The sequence below is a fragment of the Dreissena polymorpha genome, chromosome 12 (genome assembly GCF_020536995.1).
Source record: "Dreissena polymorpha isolate Duluth1 chromosome 12, UMN_Dpol_1.0, whole genome shotgun sequence".
NCBI lineage: Eukaryota > Metazoa > Mollusca > Bivalvia > Myida > Dreissenidae > Dreissena > Dreissena polymorpha.
Genome location: NC_068366.1, coordinates 42,396,382 through 42,421,561, shown reverse-complemented (window position 1 = coordinate 42,421,561; position 25,180 = coordinate 42,396,382). Strand labels below are relative to the sequence as shown.

The window sequence follows — 25,180 nt, the reverse complement described above, 5'->3', positions numbered from 1 at the left end:
TAAACAAGTGGAATGACTGGTTTACCAACTTTACAATAATTTTAATGTACAAATAGTTTTAAATCAGTCTGATGACAGGTGCTCGACAAAAATTGATTGTCTTCGTTTGTTAATCGATTATTAAATCGACGTGAACTTAAAGTGTCAGAAAATGGTCCGAATACATTGTTCTGAATAGTTTGATTAAGAAAGCAATTATTATTCAAGTAAAACTGATTTGCTTTATAAGTAAACATTCGTGCTTTGATTTAAAAGTTAAGTATTAGTCAGTAAGACCGGTGTGACACAATGCCGGGAACCCTCATGTTTGTGACGGGTATGACTAAAATACGTATATGACTCATATCCGCGGATATGAATGGAAAGTACGGATATGAACAAATAACGGCTTATTAGATGGATTTTCCCCCAAAAAAATGGATGAAAATCATTCTGCGACAAAAATACACGTCGCTTATGTGTTATGTTACGATCGAAATAATTTAAAAGCGTTTTTATTGGCATTTTTAATTTCAGTAACTCTCAATTCATATTCGCGGATATGAACGCCAAGTCAGAGCACCGCTGTTAGGCTACACAACACCAATACCAAAATTGCACCAGTAAAGCCGGTATTTGTATGATTAATATATAAATTCTATATATTTTATGGTATTTATCTTCCGATAAGCACATACTTTATTTCGCATAATATGTCTATTGAATGTACTTTGTTTTAAATAAAGTCTTGTGAAATTGATGTATAAGCGTAAATCTATGCATATATCTTTATTGTTTATAAATTATTATTTTCCCAAAAAGAATGTTTATCTTATATATAAACTGTATAAAGCTATAGATTTTATTTTTTTTACAAATAGCCCTGAATCATATATTGACACATAAAATTATCTAAAGCGTTTGAAAAATAAGAGTTGTTTAATGAACGTACGTAGGCCTGTGTTATATTTTGGACTATTTGCTCCAAAATGAATACATATATTAATCCTATCGCCCTGCTTCTTGTTTGGATAATGCCTCGAACAGTATTGAATGGAATTTAATGACGTTAAGATAACGATAATATAACAACCGTTATAAAAGCTCATTTCTAACAAATTAATGTTCACGTCGCATGACTATAAACGTGGATTTTTGTTATATATTAGATGGATATGTCGTATGGTGCATTTGTATATAATTATTATCGCTCATGAATTATAATCGGGTTGTTGTTTTTCATTTATGTTACATCTTGATGTATACAGACATGATTTGATATGTAATAAATTATCTATGATATTTATCTACATTGTTTCATGTTAGTGCTTTTCATTATGTTTTGTCTTTGATTGTATCATGTGATTGTTCAAATCTTGTCTGATAAGTTTATTCTATAAGCTATTATTCGTTAATTATGCTTTTGTATCTATCCTGAAACATCAATGCACCTGTATTATATGTACTTGTTGACCTGTATAATGTGTAATGTATGTGTGTATATGTTTATATGTTTTAATCATTGCACTCAGTATTTATGCATCGATGTTTAAAAGCATGATTTGATGTGTAATAAAGTATCTATGATATTTATCTACATTGTTTGGAGATGCGATTAGAGAGCTGGTACCCAAATAGAAGAACCCATTACCACCTGTCAATAATACTTTACCGTCAAGGCACGAGCTGGTCGGCAGCCACACACCCAAAAGCCCCGCCGACAGATAGCAATTTAAACACATACACACACACACATATATATATATATATATATATATATATATATATATATATATATATATATATATATATATCAGATAAAAACAGCTTTTTTGGTTTATACATCAATTGGGAATTATAAATACATGATTGTTTAGAGTTATTTATCGGCTAAGTACGTGGTGCAGGTTACGAAACTTTTTAATGAATCGAAAATACCAACTTTATAATTGTTATGTTTTTATGGTACAAACAAAATGAATTGGACAATCAAATATATACCAGTATCTAGACGTGACAATGTATACTTGCTCATTGCTTTTATGTTTGGCCCATTTACTTACACGTGGCGTTACAATAATTTGCCATGGAATTAAAACCACATAATTTGCTATTGTATAATGTCAAAGTAATAAAGCGTGGTCACAGAAAACCTCAAATTATTATCTTTATTTTATATTTACAGACCGATGCTAAAACATACATTCATTGCGATTAAAATAATCTATTACTTTTGTGAAACAGACATTGCCAGCCCTTATGCAATATAAATAAACCTGTTCAGGCTACCCTGGTAATGTTCGCTGCGAACCTGCCAATTATTGATATATGGGCATTAAGAGCCGCAAGACGGTCATAAAATGCGGGAGAAATCTCGGGTTAACTCACATAAATCTTTATGAAATTTCAATTTCCGTGATTGTTGAATGAATGTTTAAATGTTATTTTAAACAATGCATTGGTAATTAACGAAAATTCCATGAAAATGCCGATTCAGTACGGAGAAGTAGTTTTCAATGTTCGTAGACATACGCACTCACATATTTCTCTATGTTAAAAAATATAAATATACAAACACACGGGTATTATAGAATAAAAAAACACAATTTTATTGTCCATTTAACAGTACATGCATATCGTGATATATAAATTGAAAAACAAAATAAGTGTGAAAGAAAAGCATGCACTATGTTGTGAAGGAATATGTGTGAAATAAATTTACAAACATATAGGCAATAATTCTTTTTATTTCCATTTGAATGCGTGAAAAGGAAACACTTTTAAACTGTCGTCATAGCAAACAGGGATATCTTTGTTTAGAAAATATAGTGTTTTCTTTTTAATTATTAATGAATACTTTTTTTGTTTTTTTAGACATAGCAAATCGATGCTTTAACTTTAATAAAACTAAAAGCATGAGTATTCCTTAACGTATGCAACTTTGAACTTGCTGACTACCGCAGATTACAATTCTTATAAGGAATATGGCTTAAATATCTCCATATCAAAGCATCTAAACGGGGAATAGAATTGATCATACGAAAATTACTAAACAGTTTTGATTAAACATTTTTTTAATTGTGTTGAATGTACAGTCTCAAACAATGACTACACATGTTTGTTTCACGTGTAATTATTCATAAATTAAGAATTAGGTAAAATATGTAAATTAAAAACATCTATATTATTTTTCTCATAACAAATTTAAAATACATCATACAACGCAGGTAGTAATTTTGTTGATACAATTATTCGAGTTATTAATAAAATTGTGTTTTTGTATCATGAAACATAGACACAAGAGTGTTTTCGTCCAAGGACTTTGAGACAAAATGAAAATTGGCGATACATTAAAGTTCATATTGAGATATTGTCATAAAATGTTAATAATTCATGTAAGAGTTATAAATCAATATGAATTCCAAAAGCAAGGAATTGTTCAAACCAGAACTTTAAATAAGATAAAAAACTAATTATTTTGATAAGAAAAACGTGTAAAATATGAAGCATACAAATTATTAATATTAAATTGTAAGAAATTAACAGATGTAGGTTTGCTGTAGAGGGTAACTTAAGGTGAAGAATATCCTTGAACGATATGTGAATATTACATGTTTTACGATTTTAGTTTGAATGAATTCCATTAACGGAATAAAACATTATATAACAATAGCTTAATATTTCGTTATTTAGCTTTACCATTTCACTGAAATACATTTACGCAAATAATGACGCAGAACAAAGAAGCGAAATTGAACGACATTAGGCAAAACAATATTTGAACAGGTAGGCATATATGCATATCTTCGAACGTCTTATCGAAATTTTTTTAATAAAATTCACAAAACTAACAAGAAAACAACGATTATTTGATCAATATAAACAACACTTTTTAATTTAGATAAACGAGTCGCTAATTTTCATCACACATTTTAACTGCAATTCCTTATTGTCGCATAGGCAAGACATAAACAGAATAGTATCCCTTTAGAAAATAGATGTGCATGCAGTATTAAGTCACAGTGCTGTACAACGTGAGTGCCTTTTAAAAAAAATTGTTAACTATCTGGAGTAATTGAAACAAGAGCGCTTGTATAAACGGTATATGCCGTGTATTCGATATAAATTTGACAGGTAAATGTAACTTAAAACTGAAAACAATAATCATAATTGTTCATAATTGTTCTATTACTGCTGCTGCTGCTGTAACTGCAACTGCTGCTGCTACTGCTGCTGCTACTGCTGTTGCTACTGCTACTGCTACTGCTACTACTACTACTACTACTACTACTACTACTACTACTACTACTACTACTACTACTACTACTACTTCTACTACTACTACTATTACTACTACTACTACTACTACTACTACTACTACTACTACTACTACTACTACTACTACTACTACTGCTGCTACTACTACTACTACTTCTACTACTACTATTAATACAACTACTATTACTACTACTACTACTACTACTACTACTACTACTACTACTACTACTACTACTACTACTACTACTACTACCATCGCCATCACTGCTACCACTAGCTCTACTACTACTACTACTTCTTGGACCGTATGCTGTTAACACACGTGAACAAGCTATGGTCTGAACGTACATAAGCGTAAGAATGTTGTCCGTTTTTCAAAAAATTACACATTTTGCAGAAGGTGAGTGAGAAAAAACGCGTTATTTTAACTGTAATGCCCTAACGAGTATGTTTAAAACAGCACATATCATACAACACACACTGAAGATAAAAGTACTTCCAGCCATTAAATGCAAGACTATTTTACTAAGTAGATATTAAAACAACATCAATATTTTTCGTTGTATTCTATATTCAGAAAAATTACACGACTATCAGCAGTAATATTATTAATGCAAATGCTAAAATAAAACACCGTGGATTTTAACGGTACACGAGTGCATGTTTTTATTGAAAAACAACGTCGGTGCAATATATAGTATGTTTTGTTGAGTCTGATTTTACTGACAGGACGTTCATTGTAACTGATTTGTTCCAAGCACTAATCGTTTCACAGGTGTGTGCGACTTTTCTGCCCTTTTTCTTTTAACTTGGTTTGGTTTTTTGCCTGATGAGGGTGCTCTGTAGAATATGCGCAGACCATTAGTGGATTGAACCACACCCCTATCACGCCCCTTATCAGACAAGAATTTCTGCCATAGTCACTCCAAAAGGACCATAAGTCCGGTTCTTACGGATTGTGTGATATTCGGAAGACGCCCATTTTTAGGCGAAACGTGGTTTTTAGTGCCCCTAGTAGTGTTGACACATCTATGATCTTGGCTTGGTTTAATACCTCAATCAGAAATATCTTTTTCACTTAATCACATTTGTAGCTTTGCAATTTGTTCCTCAACAAATTGTGCTTTGATTATGTCGCTGGTGACAAACATCCGTAGTCAGATCAAATGTTAAATATAAAAATTATAAACGTTATTAGCACAATAACTTTCAAAAGTAAATGTTGTCTCTCAATCCACAGTAATCCACAGTTAAAGTATGAAGCAAATGAGAAATTTCGTCGACTTGTTCTTTCTTGTTTCGGCGAAGTTCATGTACAAAATGCTATCTATATTATCATTTATTTCTGGAGGTTTTTAATATATCAATAATGTCATTTTCTCGATAATAAAAAATACACACACAATATATTGGAATATAATAAATTTGCATTATTTTATTGAATAGGAATTTAATAAAATTTGATTAAATTATTGATAATTTGCTCAAATAGATATTTGACGCAGCTGCTGAAAACGGTATGCGTTATTATATGGTGACTTTGATATGTTTACGATAAACTACAATATACCGGTAGGTTCAAATACATATTTATTTAATTTTTCTTATGTGTTGTCAACTGTAATAACTTTATTGTAAAAGTATAATTATGTTTGTAAATGCCGCTACATGCGTTTAATCCATCTGAAAAAAGAGTAAAATTACCCTTTGTAAATTTACTTTGGCAAAACGGGAACTTATCGTAGTAAAATAGATGCACTAAAACAGAATGTGAACAATATGCGCATCATCGTTATTCATCGGCAAAGCGACAGATCTCTCTTGTTCTGATCCGATTTGTAGCTATCATACAATCGAAATTATTTACTCGTGTTTAGGTTTCTACGTTTCATGACTCCAAATCAAAATTAATGCCTGATACGCACGCTTAGTAGAACAGTATTTCGTAGGTGTGAATATGTTACGTTATTAACAGTTCAAGCATTATCAATAATGATATTTTCAGAAGACGCGAATCTTCAGAAACGCGAAAAACAAGTACTACGTAAAATGGGTGTCTTCTGCGACATTGCGGAGATGGTATACTTATTAAACATTAATGTGTTAACGGAAATGGAAATTTTATATGTCTTACCTCGATACTACCATTTTTTTAAGGTAAATACGGCAGAACGTATTTCGGAAAAAAAATGTGGTATTCGAAAATCACGCTTTAAAGAGGCGAATAACTCAAAAGAGTGGTGAAACGGCTCAGCTCATTATCTGAAAGTGTTGCGTCAATATCCTCCGGGAAACTGAATGCCGAACTGACGAACGGACAGCGCGACTGCTATATGCCACGCTACCGGGGGCATAAACACTAAAGTAACGATGGTTCGTAAGGTAGGAGGGTAGGTGTAAACGACAAATGGTTTTATAATTACCAAGAAGTAAAAGTCTTTACATTTTTCAACGACTTAGGGGTTGTGCTTACCAGCGGTGGATCATTCGCTCTAGCTACGAACACGTGCGAAAAAAAGGATAACGATCCTGATATGCACTATTATTTTATTAAGAATAACAAAATACAAAAAAATATAATGTTCAATCTGTTTGAATTTTATGTACTATCAGTCATAAATTACTGTTCGGAAGTTTTGGGTTATGATCAATGTGATACTATAGAAAGGGCACACTGTTTTGTAAATGGGCTTTTAATGATAAATCCTCTACAAATACGTTTGCATTGTATAGCGAATTGGAAAGATTTTTATTGTATATTGAAAGATACTTCAGAAAGATTAAAGGGGCCTTTTCACAGATTTTGGCATATTTTGAAGTTTTTCATTAAATGATTTATATTGATAAATGTAAACATTGGATCTTAAAAGCTCCAGTAAAAAATCAAGAATAACATTGAAAAAAGGAAAAAAAAGTAGCCGGTACCAGGGCTCGAACCAGTGACCGCCGGAGTCCTGGAATTAGTCTGAAGTAAAAACGCACAAGCCCTCTCGGCTATTCCGCCGAATATACACAGGTAGAGTATTTTATACCTTATATAAGCAACCTTCGTAGTTTAGTAAATTTAAACGACAACAACAGAACTCTCCAAATTATTCAATCGTTTCGCGTTGCAACGCTTTATAATTTTTAGGTTTTCAAATCGTCAAAAGATACTTATAATGGCTATATTGGACTATGGTAAATGTTCAGTAATAGTGTTTCCTCACAAATATCATAACTTAAACGAAAATTTGCGAATCTGAAACAACTTTTTTCAATTTTGTCAATTTACCAAACCGCGAAAAGATCCCTTTAAATGGGACTTTTCACAGATTTTGACACGTATAAAAGTTTGTCAATAAATGCTTTATATTGATAAATTTAAACATTGGACCTAAAATCTCAAGTAAAAAATACAATTTAAAAAATGTAACCCTCAACTGGATTCGAACCACTGACCTCTGGCGTCCTGAAGTAAAAGTTCTCCGATTCGACCACACGGACATCCATGCTGATGTTATCGGGAGGTGTATTTTTACTTTATATATGCACTCCTCGTAGTTTCACAAAATATAACGAAAACAACAGAACTTTCTACATAACTTTATTTCCAGGATTTCAAATCGTCAATAGATGCATATCATGGATATTTTGGAGCATGGTAAATGTTCAGTATTACTGTGTCCTCACAAATATCATACTTGAAACAAAAATTTGCGACACTGAAACAATAGTTTTTAAGTTGTCAATTTACCAAAACGTGAGAATGCCCCTTTAAATACTTTTTAAAGATTCACTCGGTTAAACGAGAAAATGTTTATTAAATACCATTTTAAATGAACAATTAAGTAACATAAATGTTAACAATTCTCGTACAAACTGGGCCTCACAGGTGCGCTTTATACTTCAATCCTCTGGTTTACACAAAATATGGTAATATCCGAACGCAGTTAAAATAGAATCATTCATCCTAAAGCTAAGAACCCGCCTCCGCGATTTCTATATTAGTACTTAGCGGAAAAGACTAGAATATTGAATATCTCTTTATGTATAAAGATTTTTTTTAAACAGCATATATAAGCAAGTTGGATAATCAGAAATGCTGAAAATATTCGCCAATTAACGTTTTCCCACGGCACATATTAAATATTGAAATTATATATATATATATATATATCCATATTCGTAAAGATTATTATAACATATTTCTATACCCAATCGAGTATGTTAAAATATGTACGTTTAATGCAAAGCGAAAATAAAACAAAAAAGAATTGGCAATATTAAGCCTGCCAACACAGAGACGCGCTAATGTATTCAGTTTAAAGTTATCAATTCGGCCACTTTTATAGTACCCAAATTGTTCACATACCTAATTGTTATTTAATTTGTATAGTATACCTCACTTTAATTCGCAATGTTGATTCCCATAGGCCATCGTTACATAGAAATACTGTTAGACCCAGCGGGAAAAAAATCGGGAAAATCCCCAAGTTGACAAATTTACTTTCACCGTATCACACATGTAATATTTTTATAATGTATGTGCTTTTGGTTGTTATTGTTGTTGTTTTATTTTTCAAACGATGAAGGTATTGTATACTTGTAGATTAAGTAATTTTGTCGCATTTGTTGTCTTAATCGTACGATATTACTAATTTCCTACGAGTATATACATTCAGATATCAAACATATTTATGTATTCAGTATATTATATAACATTTGTATGTATACAAAACATTGTGTAAACTAACACACACACAAATCAATCGTAACACTTCGTCCATCTTTGGATTCTCCGTAAAGAGTAGGCCGGTTGGGTCCAGAGTGCAAACAATTGTGGAGTAATATTGTTGGTGGTGTGTAGCCTTCGTCATGGTCTCGGATATGAATTTAGTGTTGGAAACATGATAATGTCTATTACATTGCTCTATTTTGAGGCAATGTTAACAGATTTATCACAAATTGTGAATGTTTTATTCAACAGTGATTTTTTTCATAAAAAAACTGCAAAAAACGCATACATATTGCCTATATTCGTTCATATCCGCACTTTTCGTTCATATCCGCGGATATGAGTCATATACGTATTTTAGACGGACCGTTTGTGACAAGTGTCTTCGAACATGCTTTAATCAAAAGACCCCTGCAACTAAAAAACGATTTGGTAAAAAATTGAGGTATGCTTATTCAATCTGTGTGTAAGTCATTATTATTTTATTCAAGTAGCATTTGTAAATTAAGAAAAATAAAATTTATTGTCACGATTGTTCTTTTGAAAGATGCTGAACATATATATTGTATTCCGTCACACGTTTTCGCGATATCTGTTTTCTAAAATATTGTTGTTATCTAAAATAAACTACAGTTTGTCAACCAGTTCCGGATAATCAGCATTTCCGATTCATTTGTATTAAACTTCCCATAATGCCCCCAAAAAAAATAAAATGATAAGTGTCCAAGGTATACATTAGGTAAAGGAATAAATTAACTAAGTTTTAGTAAGAAAGCCGCTGCTGGAACCTACACTACTGTGCAGTTTCCGAAAATTTCAGCTGAGCAACCTAAGGCAAATGGCTTTTTTCAAACGAAAATTTGTTTCACTCCTTATCATCAGAGATTGGTATAAAGGTGCGTTCTTTTCCCAATAAAACAAAAAAGTGTGCATCATTTCCGTATTTCGATGAGCACCATTACACAATGGGAATTGTCCAATTTATAATATCAGGTGCATAGATCCGCCTTTGAATCTTTTGCAGAGAAAAGAGGTCGAGTTTAACGGTTAATGGTGCAAGTGTTTATGCAAGTTGAGTTCTGATTTGCCGAGATTACTCGGCCCTAAGCATTGAAACGACAAAAACATTTATCAAGATATACTGATTAGTTCCGATTTACAAACTTTCTGTACAGTTAGTTCCTAACTATGGCTGACGCCACTGTTTACAAAATTCATAAACACAAATCCATTATCGTAAATTATAATGGCATTGTTTTATTGGATTATTTATACTAATTATCAAATTACAAGGTAATATTATTTATCTACAATAATATCGAGTTTGTTCAATATAATTAACATGTTAAACAATATAGTTCCATCGCAGACTCATAAAATAAATTTGATGGGGTCGCAATTTTACTGATGCTGATTTTCCTATTGTCTGCAATTTTTACCCGAAATAAATCTCGAGAAGTGCCCATTCATTTTTGCAAAGTGCCCATTCAAATTTGTAAGTGCCCATTGTTTTTTCATCTATGGGGCAGTAATCCCATCAGAGAAAAAATATCCCAATCTCTGTATCATATTAAAAAAAATTGATTGCTCATTAATTTAAATGGATATTCTGCCAAATCCTACAAATATTTTGTTTGGGGTTCACCTTTGGTAGTCAGTTAATGAAATTGTTAAATGCAAATGCCATTCTAACCTCACTGGCATGACGTTTTTCATATCTTTTCTGTCACGCTTACATACCTTTATCGGAAAGATATTGGTTTAAGTTTAGTATGAAAAGCTACTTACGCTTCCATTTTGGATGAATCAACAATTTTAACCAACATGTATATGCATTTTAGATAGAATGTTTATGTAAACCTATAACGGATAACTACCTCCTTCAGTGAGTATGGTAATGGATAACTACTTCATTCAGTGAGTACGGTAATGGAAAACTACCTTATTCAGTAAGTACGGTATTATATGGATAACTACCTCATTCAGTGAGTACGGTAATGGATGACTACCTCATAAAGTGATTACAGTAATGGATAGCTACCGCATTCAGTGAGTACGGTAATGGATAACTCCTGCATTCAGTGTAAACGATATTCTGAGTAAATGAATTTATATTGTGTTCTTGTAAAAACAATAAAAATTTACAAATATTCAAACTGTTAGGTTTCTAACTCATGAAACATCTTGTTAATTTGAGTTAAGTGTTCCCTATACTACTTGAATGAAGATGGGCAAAGGTTGAAACTAGTTATTATTTTCATCAGGCTGTCTCCCGATCTGATGGAAGCAACTGTGTTTTGGTGGTTTTTTCTAGCTGATGACACATGATTTGATGTGCATTTGGATGTTCAAAGAAACGAAAGCACTTTAATATTAGGGTCAATCAAGATATAAGCTTTAACCTCTTGACGCTACATGTATGTAAGACTTGTTTATGCTACATGTATGTAAGACTTGTTTATGCTACATGTATGTAAGACTTGTTTATGCTACATGTATGTAAGACTTGTTTATGCTACATGTATGTAAGACTTGTTTATGCTACATGTATGTAAGACTTGTTTATGCTACATGTATGTAAGACTTGTTTATGCTACATGTATGTAAGACTTGTTTATGCTACATGTATGTAAGACTTGTTTATGATACATGTATGTAAGACTTGTTTATGCTACATGTATGTAAGACTTGTTTATGCTACATATATGTAAGACTTGTTTATGATACATGTATGTAAGACTTGTTTTGTTTATGCTACATGTATGTAAGACTTGTTTATGCTACATGTATGTAAGGCTTGTTTATGCTACATGTATGTAAGACTTGTTTATGCTACATGTATGTAAGACTTGTTTATGCTACATGTATGTAAGACTTGTTTATGATACATGTATGTAAGACTTGTTTATGCTACATGTATGTAAGACTTGTTTATGCTACATATATGTAAGACTTGTTTATGATACATGTATGTAAAACTTGTTTTGTTTATGCTACATGTATGTAAGACTTGTTTATGCTACATGTATGTAAGGCTTGTTTATGCTACATGTATGTAAGACTTGTTTATGCTACATGTATGTAAGACTTGTTTATGCTACATGTATGTAAGACTTGTTTTGTTAATTTCAGAAACAGAAATAGCACAAAATGGATTTTCAAAATCGTGTTGGTGGGAAAACAGGTGGTGGAGGTGTTGCCTCAGCGTCAGAGTCTAACAGGGATCGTCGGGAGAGGCTCAGACAGCTTGCCTTGGAAACCATTGACCTCAATAAGGTAAGATTGCTATTTTTTTGTGATATAAAGGCATAAATGGGTTAAACAATTATCTTAACATTTATTAAGAGTGAGTAATCAGTACACACTTATTTAAACTCTAGCACCTGCTTAAAATGAGCCATTTTGGGCGTTTTTGTTTTTTAAGCTCGGCTGTTTTCAGAGAAAACCCGAGGTATTGTCATAGCCAGCTCGTCTTTGTCGTGTTGTCCCCCGGTGTCGTGCTAAAACCTTGACATTTTGCTCTACAATCAAAGTGCTTCCTCCTACAACTTTGAAACTTCATATGTAGATGCACCTTGATGAGTTCTACACGCCACACCCATTTTTGGGTCACTAGGTCAAAGGTCAAGGTCACTGTGACCTCTAAAAAAAATAAATTCTGACAAGCTTTCACAGCCGAGCGTGGCACCGGTTATGCGGTGCTATTGTCAATGATTGTAGTAGTTTTAAGAGATTGTTTAGAAGTAGAATATGATTGCTTAAAGTGTTGTAATAAAACATTCAGATTGCTTTTTGATTATGTTTTTTTTTCAGGATCCTTATTTCATGAAAAATCACTTGGGCTCCTATGAGTGCAAGCTGTGTCTCACACTACACAACAATGAGGGCAGCTACCTGGCCCATACACAGGGCAAGAAACATCAGGCCAACCTGTAAGACTGATCGCATTTACTTCTGGACCTATCAGTGCACTAGTCTTGTTGCTCTTTATATGCCTATCTGATGTGATATGTCTACCAGTTGATGTTAAATTTGCACTGTATTTCAGATAGTATTTGAGTGCATAACTTGCCAGGGGTGTCAATTTTCCTGATTATTCCGGAAATCCGGATTTGAGCCGTCCAGGGTTGATTTTGAGGTGAATGTAAATCCGATGTGTTTGTTTAAGGCGGGTGGGGGTAGGGACAAAATTCTTTTAGTGCGGGATCATTTCAGAACGAATATTGTTATAGCATCGTCGGCATTCCGGACATTTGCGCTTGGTACCGATTTTATTTATTGATTTCTGATTGGTAAGCGGCTTGCACTGACATGAGCAGTAACTGGCAAAGTAAAGCACTGCAATATCATATTTTAAAACAATATGTTAATCAAATTATATATTGACTGCGTATTTGCTAGGTTACTGGTGACTGGTTTTCTTTTTCTGCAGTCAAACGATATGCATATTTTAATTCATTTGGAAATGATGTATCGCGACATGTTTTCGGACAGTCGTTTTCGGATACGCTGGTTTGTCGATTTTAATTTAATTTCGAAGTTCTTAATATCATTTGTTTAGATAGACAAATACACCTGCGGTGTTACGGATGGTTTGGTTTATAATATTTCGCATTGTACTCACCAGAAAATGCACCTAGAAAGACTATAAAAAAAGAACAATAAGCTAGGGCTCGGGGGGTTGGGCCCTCTCTACCCTTTATCCTACGGCTTAATTTTCCGGATTTCAAATTTGGGACAATTGACACCCCTGCTTGCATTTTGCTAATGGTTATATACATATGTAGCATACATTATATTGAATGTTGATATTCAATATAATATTCATAAAACTATTGAGTTGATTTACACATACATGTATTTATTATGTCCCCCACCACTATAGTGGGGGGGCATTATGGAAGAGAATATCCGCCAGTCCATTCATGTTGCCAAATGACAATTACATATTGCTAAATGACAATTGCATACTGCTAAATGACAATTGCATTTTGCTTTATTTTATTTTTTTTGAATGTTGTGACATAGAGAACCGATAGTTATACCGTTCTAAACCTTCCTGAGCCTTCAATGAAAGTATGGACCAGTGCCCCAGATAAGCTGCGTATCTGCGTCTTTCACCCTATTAAAATGTTTAAAAACGCAAAGAAATAAAATATCATGCGTATTGGAAACGCAACCAAATTGACGTTTACGCAAATTCTTCAAATTTGATGCGTACGATACAATAGCTTCGATCTGAAAATGCTTTGCTCAGATATGTCATCAACAAGCTTTGCATCGTCTGGAAGTGAATTCCAAGCAGCAATTGTTGAATGCAAGAAGGCATGTTGGTACAGGTAGGCCTAGCCCTAGCACCATTTTAGTGGGATGAATAACGTAACAAACTTGTAGATTGCTGGTGAACTGATTGTAGAGACAGTGAGGACAAATGTTCTGGACTAAGACCTTTGATCATTTTGAAGAAAATAATGAATTTTTGTTTGAACCTTCTTGTGCATCTACTGAGTTAACTTGCAAAGAATTGTTCTTAGTTATTTTGTACTGAATGAAAAATCAATGAACAATTTGTAGAGCAGTGCTTGCAATGCGCATGGATTTCATGTAAAAGCAAATTAATTATTACAAAAGAGGAAAACTGCCTGAATAAATAGCTAAAGAAGCTACATATTCCTCTATGGGCATGATTGAGGCTCTTTCAGATAACATAAGGGTTAATGTATGTGTGTAAATTGTCATCCCAGACTTGCTTGTGCAGTGTGAACAGGCTAAACAGGGATGTCCTTTTTTTGGTCTAAACTTGTTTTACGCTTATAGCAGAATTTTTAAAAACAAAAACTTATATTAAAGTGAAAAGTGTATTCCCTGCCTACTGCACAGGCTAATCAGGGAAGACACTTTACGCCCATGCATTAAGTCCAGTTTTATCAGAATGCAGCTCAATTGAAAATCAGTGAGTCATACTAAGTATGTCCCCATTTCAGAGCACGCCGAGCGGCCAAGGAGGCTAAAGACGCACCTGCTCAGCCAGCCCCAGAGAAACCAAGGGTGGACATCAAGAAATTTGTGAAGATTGGTCGCCCAGGTTACAAAGGTATATTATTGCATGATGACAATCCATGTTTAGAATGTAGTACACAATTGTTGGCTGATCAAAAGTAGTTACATATCAAAATGGAATTAATAGTAAATCAAAATTGTTATATTATTTGTGATTAAAAAAATAGGTTTCTATGTCAAAAGCTTTTCAACTTTGTAGACTTTATATTATTTCTCAAATTTAATTAAACTTTATCACAATATTTGTCCCCATGCTATCTCAGCTGAGGTGATAATTGGGTCGTCAGGGTCAAAACAATCTCACTTGGTAACAAAAATAATTTATGTACATTTGTCCCAACACTTTTAGGAATCAGTTCAAAATTGAATAATGTGTGATGAAAAACTATGTTACTAGGTCAATGTCAATACAAAAGAATTTGAATACTTGAGGCCACATTTATTGCAAAGTCTTCATGAAACACAAGTTGAGAACATTTGTCTCAGATGAGTTAGACACTGGGTCATTTCTGGTCAAAAACAAGGCCTTAAGATACATTATTAAAAGCTTGTTAACACTATTTAAGTCACATTTATTTGCTAAATCGTCATGGAAGTTGCTCTGAACCTTATTTCTAACTGTTTATTTTAGAAGTTAAATGTGGTTCCTGTTCATCATATACAATGTAATATGGCTGCCATCAGGTGGGGCAGTTTTGTTAATGTTGATATAATCAAACGTCATAAACCCTCTAGAAATCACCTTTTTGACGCACTCAGAATGAACCTTGCTCAGAACTTTTAAATATGGGTTGTTAGTCTATCCAAAAATGACTATGGTCTGTTAAATAACACGCCTTTCTTGTGTTTGGGCAGTTTTTCTTATAAGTCTATTGTAAAATCTTGTGAAGGTTGCCTGCTCAAAACATTTAAGTTCGTTGGGGCACCAGGTGACATTAAGGAAATATTGTAAAAAATGGCTACAAATGTGTATTTTATCCCTTCTAACTAGTGTGATAGATATTGACTTATTCAACAAATGGGCAGATTTTTGTGTATTTCCCTCCATTTGTATTTCAGTTACCAAACAGAGAGATCCAGAAAATCAGCAACAAAGTCTTTTATTTCAGGTATTTTATGTTTAATATTTTATTATCATTTACCCCTTACATACAATTTCAAAGGGTGAAATTAACACTGAGGAGTAAAAATACTGAAGTGATAGTAATTTTGCTTGTGCATATAAAACAATTTTAAGGGTCACAAGATGTTAATTTTGCATTAAAACACTATGTATGTGTAAATTGTAATACATGTACTTGTACTATTATCTAATAGAGTTATACAAATTAGTTGCAACCATAAAATGGAATAAAGGTTAGTGTGAAAGAGGTGTGAACAGCATTGTGCTTGCACTGAAAAGCAGAAATGTGCATCAGTGTAACTGCTGACTGTGCTTGCCCTCAGATTGACTACCCCGAGATTGTGGACGGCATCATGCCCAGACACAGGTTCATGGCAGCCTATGAGCAGAAAGTGGAGCCCCCTGACCGCAGGTGGCAGTACCTGCTGTTTGCAGCAGAGCCCTATGAGACTATTGCTTTCAAGGTAAAAGTGCTTGTTTTCTGGTAAATATCATTATCAGTAATTACCATGTATACAGTTAATATCTTATATCATCATGACTTTTTTTGCCCCCTGATCGAAAGATCGGGGGTATATTGTTTTTTGCCTGTCTGTCTGTCATTCTGTCACTTTGTCATTCTGTCTCAAAACTTTAACTTTGGTTAAAGTTTTGCGATAACTTTTGCAATATTGAAGATAGCAACTTGATATTAGGCGTGCATGTGTATCTCATGGAGCTGCACATTTTGAGTGGTGAAAGGTCAAGGTCATCCTTCAAGGTCAAAGGTAAAAAAAAGAGCAAAAGGCAGCGCATTAGGGGGCATTGTGTTTCAGACAAACACATCTCTTGTTGTTTTTCAAAAGAAATCTTAACATGAATATCTGAATGCCAAGCGTTGATGTATATATGACAGTGTGAACATGCATGTATATAAACATTATTGACAGGTTCCAAGCAGAGAAGTGGATAAAGATCCTAAGAAGTTATGGAATCACTGGAACAAGGAAACAAAACAGGTGAGTACATTGATATCTGTTTCATGTGCAATAATCAAACACATTTTAGTTTAAGACATTTTTCATAAATATTTCTGTTAAAATTTAGTATTACTTGTTAGCATGAACATACTTAATGTAACATTTCAATACATATATTATATGATATTACCAATTAATGTGGATAAGCAGAAAAAGAAATTATGTACAAAAACGTTTAACATTCTTTTAGAGGCTCCAGATGGCTGATCTTTAACAATGTCTCTTAACATTTTAAACTATATAAACTTTTCTTAACTAGTTTTACACCATTGTGAAAAAAAATTATTACAAGCTAACTTTATCTTATGAATGTGATATATACTGTCACTATTGGGTGTGTATTGCCTGCAATCAATTACAAGTGTAAGAAATAAAATTACACAAAAAGTGTATATTCTGATGAAGAGTTTAGTGCTTCACAATTACCGGTAAGTGCATTTCTAACATTATCCAATTTATTTCTTACTGTCCCATATTGAACACAGGGCAACAAAGCAGAGCATTTTGGTTTTAGTTAACAAAAAAAGTTAGATGATTATCGCTATTATTATTATTATTAAGTACAAGTTGGGCTGAATTTCTCTTTACTAAGACGTATGAAGCTGTGTTGTTTACCATAAAACAAAAGACTGTCAACAGTATGATTATTTTATAACAAGCTTGCAAATTTGTTTATTCACACATTCACAGCAAATGTGACAGTTGCTTAATAACTATGATTTAGTACTGACTTTTGGTCATTTAATATCTTATCATAAGCAAACTGATCCACCTGCTTTTGTTTGCGTAATGGTGGTATTTTTTTATGTCCCCACCACTATAGTGGGGGACATATTGTTTTTGCCCTGTCTTGTTGTGTTGCTTTGTTTCTGATTTTTAGCAAACTTTAACATTTGTCATAACTTTTGCAATATTGAAGATAGCAACTTCATATTTTGCAAGTGGTGAAAGGTCAAGGTCATCCTTCAAGGTCAAATATATGGGGACATAGTGTTTCACAAACACATCGTTTGTAATCGCAGTTGTTTTACTAGATATTTTATAGGGTGGAATTAGTCATGAAGAAATTAAGAGGCACTAATTTAAGGGGTAGTTTGAAGGTAAGTGCTTAATGCAGGTTAAACAGTTTATTAATACAAAATGCCATTTGTTGTTACAGTTTTTCCTGCAGTTTGCATTCAAGGCAGACTCGAAGCCCCAGCCACCACCAGCTCCCCCAAAGAGTGACAACGCTCAGCGTGGAGGTCCTGTGAGGGAAGAGGAGAGAATGGAGGTGCAGCAGGGGGGACCACCCCCACAGGGCATGCCCCCTCGCATGCCTCCCCCACCCCCCAGAATGCCTCCACCCCCTATGAGCGGCCCTCCTCCCATGGAGATGCCCCCAGGCATGGCCCCTCCGCCTCGTCCCCCTATGCCACCGGGACCACCTGGTCCCCCTCCAATGGCCCCTCCCCCTATGCCTCCCATGGGTGGCCTGCCAGGTATGGGGGCGCCCCCTCCCCCACCTGTCCCCCCTCCCCCGCCTATGTCAGGCCATATGCAACATGTGAGGGCAGCTGCACCTCCGCCACCACCACCACCATCTTCATAGACTACATTGTGTTGGAATGTTCATTTGTAAACATGATCATGCCATTTTATGTAATTATGTATACTTGTTTTCATGATTCACATTTGTCATGGTTAAAAATTAAGCCTAGAGATGTCCTAGTATGTTTTAAATATATGTAAATTGCAACTGTAAACAATCTCAAGAACTGTAATAATAGTTGAAACTACCAGAGAGATCATGTTGAACTTTGGTTTCCAGTTTATAAGTTAGAGGATCAGTTGTTTGTTAGTTATCAGATTGTTGTAGATCTACCTTGTATGTTTGAATTATAATTTTTCTCGTGGATTTACAAGCAGAGTCTTAATGTTTTCAAAAGAACTGTGCAAACATTTAGTAATCAATTACAAATATTTCTGACTTCAATTGTTAGAATTTCCATGGTAGAAACTTTCATAGATAAATATGGTCATCATTTTAAGATTTTTGTAATGTATTTCTTTAACCCTTTGCTTGCTGGGAAATTTGTCGTCTGCTAAAATGTCTTCTGCTGAATTTCTAAAATTAGCATTTTCTTCGATTTTTTTCAAAGAATACTATCAGAATAGCAAACAGTTTGGATCCTGATGAGACGCCACGTTTTGTGGCGTCTCATCTGGATCCAAACTGTTTGCAAAGGCCTTTAAAATTCGGTTCCCGCACTGAAAGGATTAAGCTCATGTGAGCACAAAGTGATCAAGGTGAGCATGTGTGATTTTATGTCCAGTTTCCTGTGGTTTATAACGTCAGCTATTAGAGCGTTAATACTCTTAAGACATACTTTTCTGGATGGAACTTTCTCTGACTTGGTTTGAATATGAACTCAGGTGAGCACTACAGGGCCATCATATCATGTGGATGTTATCGATTTTTATGTCCCCCACCACTATAGTGGGGGACATATTGTTTTTGCCCTGTCTGTTGGTTGGTTGGTTGGTCTGTTGGTTGGTTTGCGCCAACTTTAACATTTTGCAATAACTTTTGCTATATTGAATATAGCAACTTGATATTTGGCATGCATGTGTATCTCATGGAGCTGCACATTTTAAGTGGTGAAAGGTCAAGGTCAATGTCATCCTTCAAGGTCAAAGGTAAAAAAAGTCAAAGCGGCGCAGAAGGGGACATAGTGTTTCTGACAAACACATTTCTTGTTTTTATTTTTATTCAGATGTACTGGTTATTGATATTAATGCATTGAATGAGAATAAACCATACAACAAAACGTCATTTTATTATGTTAATTCCTTCCTTTTCATCTCCCCTTTGATTCTGCATTGACCTTTGAGGTATGAAGATGCCTGTTGAATACCAAAGGCTTTCTGCTCATTTATTGCAAGTTCATTTAAGATGAATGACAAAACTACAGTCCAGACTAGCTTTTGTAAATTGACCTTTAAATTTAAGTGTAACCTTGAACCAGGTAGAAAGACCAACATCACACGTGATGCACAAGCACGCACATACACTTGACCGATGTAGGGCTTCCTCTACTAATTTACCAAACAAGCTCACAGCTACATATTTACCTATTTAATTACAATTTATTTTTGATAAATACTAATTGGCCAAAATGAGAAGAATTTTGACAAAAATTATCACAATAACAATTTGGCTTTTTTCAGCTAGGGGAAGCCTTGCATTGTGACTGCTATAATAAGCTCTTAGAGAGTTTGTGCAAGAAAAAACTAAGTTCTTTATAACTTATCAATTCTGCCATAGATATTCTTCACAATTATTACTATATCTATTAAAATGCTGACCAATACCTATGGGGAATTTTTTGCTCGGAACTTATGATTTTGTTCAGGTGCAATATAACATTATACAACATACAAATAACATTGAAACTCAAAATAATTAATCCTATTAATGATCTCATTCAATTTAGATGTATCAACTGCATCAATTAATTCGGTGACATAATTGCTCTTTAAAAACAAGTTTAAGTGAGACTAGATGTAAAAGTTTAAATATTAAATTCTTTGAAAAACAATTCAATGCGTAACACAATCACAAACCCATCCTTCAAACCAAAGGCACAAATGCTTTTAAAAACAATAATGTCAAGCTTCAATCACATTTAAATTAATTGAAAATGTAAGTGAAAGCTCAACTATAAGGTTACAAACAAATCAACACATTTCTAAAGATATATTTTTTATTTGATCACTATTTTATACCACTCACAAAAGTTAAACAATAAATAAAATATAATTTTTTGTATGAAAAATACAATAATGTATGTTGTATAATATATTAACAAGTGTGGTAATTCAATTTTATAACATATTTATTATATTTTATATTCAGAATTCTAATACATAAATATAATGTTCACAGGTAACATTTTCAAAAAAGACAATGTTATTTTTACAGATTTCATGATTTGTGCAGTCACTCTTACCACAACAGTAGCTTAAGGAATGACTTATATTTAAATAACAAAGAAAGCTGTTTCATAAAAATAGCTCATAAATAAACACAACATATTGTTACAACCCAGTATGTTATCTTCGAGGTACATACTGCAATACCTTAAGATCTGAGACCTCTTAATATCCTTATACATCCCTAGCAACCTAGTATACAAATATATCTGGAGCCAAAACAAAAACAATTAACGAGGAAAAAGAGAAATACTTTTTTGCATTAAAGTTCACATCTTTTACATTCGTATGAATAGATACGTAATTGAAGTTCTACTGTATGAACTTACATTAATTAAAATAAGTGCTTGATAACTACATATTATACATTATAACATAAAGCTTAAAAATAAACAGGGTGTAAGAACACATCAGTAATTGAAGTAATTGCATGCAATAAAATAAACAGGGTGTAAGAACACATCAGTAATTGAAGTAATTGCATGCAATAAAATTAATCATAATAATTGCTAAAAAATTAAGTTTCTATGAATACATTAGTAATTGAAGTTCTACAGATTTCTTTTATACTAAAAGAAAGCACTATATTCAGGAACAACAAAGACGACGTGTTTACTGAACAGTACCAGATGAATGGACAGATCATCTCACAAGAACATTGAAATGTTAGTGATAAGTAACAAGCGGATTCCATAAAGAAAGATTTTATATCAAAACTACTGAAATTTATTTTGAATGACCATTTGAACAATCAGCATGCTTATAAAGGACATAAAAACTGGAATAGGCACATTTGATTTTCAAAATAACAAACAAGCAGACCCAAACAATATAGCAATGCTTGTTTGGGTGTGTTGGTTAACAGCATACATGTTTATATCTACCGGTACCAGACATGTTTATATCTACCGGTATCAGTATTTATGCCTGTAACATACACGATAACAATGTAAAAAGCACCAGTACAGCTAAAAGTATTTTTAAGAACATGTTGACAATATTTTAACAACACAAATTATATATATATATTATCTGTACTAAACATTATACAATACAGCAGTTCATTTAGTAAACATGAAATATCAACAGTTGAACCATCCTATTTCAACAAGAGTTCCGTGGTCAGAGACAGATGCCACCCCAAACAGGGCCCTTACACCCATCACTCAATTTTTTTATTATATTTAAACCAATTTAACACATGTCACAGTGACCTCGACTTTTGAACTACTGACCCCAAATTCAATAGAAGTCATCTAATGTCCAAGCCCAATTCACATATGAAGAATCGAGCAAATCTGTCAATTCGATTAAGAGTAATTTATAACAAACGATTTTCATACCAATTGCGACCTTGACCTAGTGACCCCAATTTAAATAGGGATCATCTACTGTCCAAGGCCAATACTCGTGGGAAGTATCAAGCAAATGGTCTATCTGTTCAAGTTATTGATCTGAAAGAACTTTTACTCGTTACAGTGGCCTTGAGCTAGTGACCCCAATTTTGATAGGGGTCATCTACTGGCAAATGCAGATGCATATGGGAAGTATCAAGCCAATTTGTCATTCTCTTCACGAATTATTCATCACAAACAAACTGGTCTACAGACAGACAGACCGACCGACATCCAGCAAAACACTATACTCCCTCTTCTTAAAAGGGGAGCATAGAGAAGATAAATCAAACTTAATTTGTTCCTTCTCACATTTTCTGACAAACTTACAAATATCGATTTCACTGGACTCAAAATTGCATCATCATTATACACTTAAGTTTTGATCATGGCAATTAATATAGTATAAGAAAGTTTTCAATGTTTTCCTCTAGTAGCTATGTAGACATGTAAATTTGGCAGACAGTGTATATGTAAAACTAAAATTAAAACTGATCATACGTATTAATCATATAAAAATAACATAAAACAAATCCTTTTTGTGCACTAATGTCATTGTTATTGATGATAAATACACTGTATATAACAGTATATAGTTGAGACTATATAAATAGTATATAATTTACACAGAATATTAATAGTAAATAGTTTATAATATATATAAATAGTTTACAGTTTACACAGTAAATTAATAGTATATGGTTTACACAGAGTATAAATAGTATATACAGTGTAGTTAACACAGTAAATTAATAGCATTTAGTTTACACAGTAAATTAATAGTATATGGTTAAGTTCATTACACAGCATATTTTTAGTAGATGATTTACATAGTACATTTTTAGTACAGGATATTTCAATGTGTTAGTAATGCTTGATAATAACAAAACTATTGTGTTTTTAAAAGTTACATATATCAATTTGAAGACAGTGTTAACATATGTATATTTGAAAGTAAGAACACTTTACAAAATATCTTTTATGATATATATTTTTTGTGATAATCCCTTAACAAGTGTTATATAACACAAGTAATGTATAATCACATGCATATAATAGGGGTCTATTAAGCAAACCAAATGCAAACATTACAAACAACAACATTTATAAATTTCATCGTTATATTATCTCCATTCTTTATTTGCAATACAGTTTTCTGACAAGTTGAAGTATAATATCCACAACACTGCATAGGAAGAGCAATGATTTGGAATACATAACAAGTAGGCACTATTTGTAATATTTCAATGTCAAACATAACAGTAGCCTGGAAGTATAAAAGCACCTATTTATGCAAAGCAACATCTTTCTATTTGAATAAGATAAAAACAAAAAAAGCTTAAAAATTCTTTATACCAATAAGGAACACATTATATAGAATATCTATATATAAAAATATATTATATAATTAACTTGTAAAAAGCTTTCGAACAACAACATCTTCATACTCATACTAATTAAGTTAATATATTTCAATTAAAAAAGGTTCATACCATTTTTCAGCAAAGCATTATGTACTGCTTTGATCATTTCCCAAAACAGAATGTTTGTTCAATATTTATGCCCTGTAATTCCTTATCCCTTTGCATGCTGGGAAATTTGTCGTCTGCTTTAATGTCGTCTGCAGAATTTCTAAAAACTAGCATTTTCTATTTTTTAAAGAATACTATCAGAATAGCAAACAGTTTGAATCCTGATGAGACGCCACGTTCTATGGTGTCTCATCTGGATGCAAACTGTTTGCAAAGGCCTTCAAAATTCGGTTCCAGCACTGAAAGAGTTAATGACATCTAAGGGAGTTCAGTAACAGTCACAACATTTTGATCATTGGTCACCTCCATTTTATCAATAAATGCCTCAATAGGGATCTGCTTTTCTTCCTCAACATGCTTGGCCCCTTTCCTTCTAAAATACAACAATTTTGGAACAGCGTGAATCTTCTGTCGTTCTTCCTCACGTTTTCTCCAGGGCATTTGGAACTTTAATCTATCAGAAAATCGCCTTTTGGGACGCTTTTTCAGTCTACCTGCATACGGCTTTTCCTCAGTTGGTTTCTCTCGCCCAAAATACCATATCAACACACCAAACACAATGAAAGCTATAATGCTAGGTATGAAAGCCATAGCTTTCGCCCCTAATGCATAATTGAGATACTTAGTATTCATGTGAGTGTCATCAGAAATGAATGTTCTGTTGGTATTTGGATTGATTTCGGTGCTTCTGAATTCATACGTTATTTGTGATGCATTGAATTTCTCCAGACTGTACTCGTCTTGGACTGTGTAAATGCGGCCGTCATTGTTCACATACTGTCCATAGTCGTAAGGGTTGTAGAAGATCTGGTTCTTCCACATGTTTAGATCAAGCAACATCACCATGAACAAGATTCCATAGTTGAACCATTTACCTGGAATCAGAAGGAAGGGAATAGAGCTTGTCTCCTCCCCATCGGGAGATGCATTAAATCTTATAGTGAAAAATCTTACATGTTTGTAAAACATTTTTGCCTTCTTCCCTCCCCCAACTTACAAACTTTGTAAGAAGTTATTATTCTCCTAGAGTTTGACATTAGGAAGGATAACACACCAATTTCTTGGTAATCAATCTAAATGAAGCTGATTTGTTTTCTATGTAA

The 25,180-nt window shown here is 33.3% G+C and overlaps 2 protein-coding genes across 3 annotated transcripts in view; one reads left to right on the top strand and one right to left on the bottom strand.

Annotated features, from left to right (window-relative positions):
- The first annotated feature begins 9,262 nt into the window (after window positions 1-9,262).
- On the top strand, window positions 9,263-19,991 carry LOC127853100 (splicing factor 3A subunit 2-like). 2 transcript variants are annotated; one of them, XM_052387304.1, is made up of 8 exons: window positions 9,263-9,419; window positions 12,107-12,250; window positions 12,788-12,906; window positions 14,959-15,068; window positions 16,094-16,143; window positions 16,481-16,621; window positions 17,087-17,155; window positions 18,336-19,991. In XM_052387304.1, exons 2-8 carry the CDS (start codon window positions 12,125-12,127, stop codon window positions 18,765-18,767), a joined length of 1,047 nt encoding a protein of 348 aa, XP_052243264.1. In that variant the 5' UTR covers window positions 9,263-9,419; window positions 12,107-12,124; the 3' UTR covers window positions 18,768-19,991. The 2 variants fall into 2 exon arrangements, with proteins under 2 accessions (XP_052243264.1, XP_052243265.1); XM_052387305.1 differs by having other exon boundaries at window positions 9,330-9,440.
- Window positions 19,530-25,180, bottom strand: part of LOC127853099 (transmembrane protein 117-like) — a 30,076-nt gene continuing 24,425 nt past the window's right edge. The window contains exon 6 of the mRNA XM_052387303.1: window positions 19,530-24,952. Coding sequence (XP_052243263.1) covers window positions 24,336-24,952 — 617 coding nt within the window. The 3' untranslated portion in view covers window positions 19,530-24,335. The remainder of the gene's footprint in view (window positions 24,953-25,180) is intronic.

Bases quoted from the DNA above. Each gene is read 5' to 3' on its own strand.
- LOC127853100 (XM_052387304.1), top strand. From the start codon at position 12,125: ATGGATTTTCAAAATCGTGTTGGTGGGAAAACAGGTGGTGGAGGTGTT. The intron at 12,907-14,958 runs GTAAGACTGATC...TCCCCATTTCAG, and splicing joins AAGAAACATCAGGCCAACCT to AGCACGCCGAGCGGCCAAGG. The intron at 17,156-18,335 runs GTGAGTACATTG...TTGTTGTTACAG, and splicing joins GGAACAAGGAAACAAAACAG to TTTTTCCTGCAGTTTGCATT.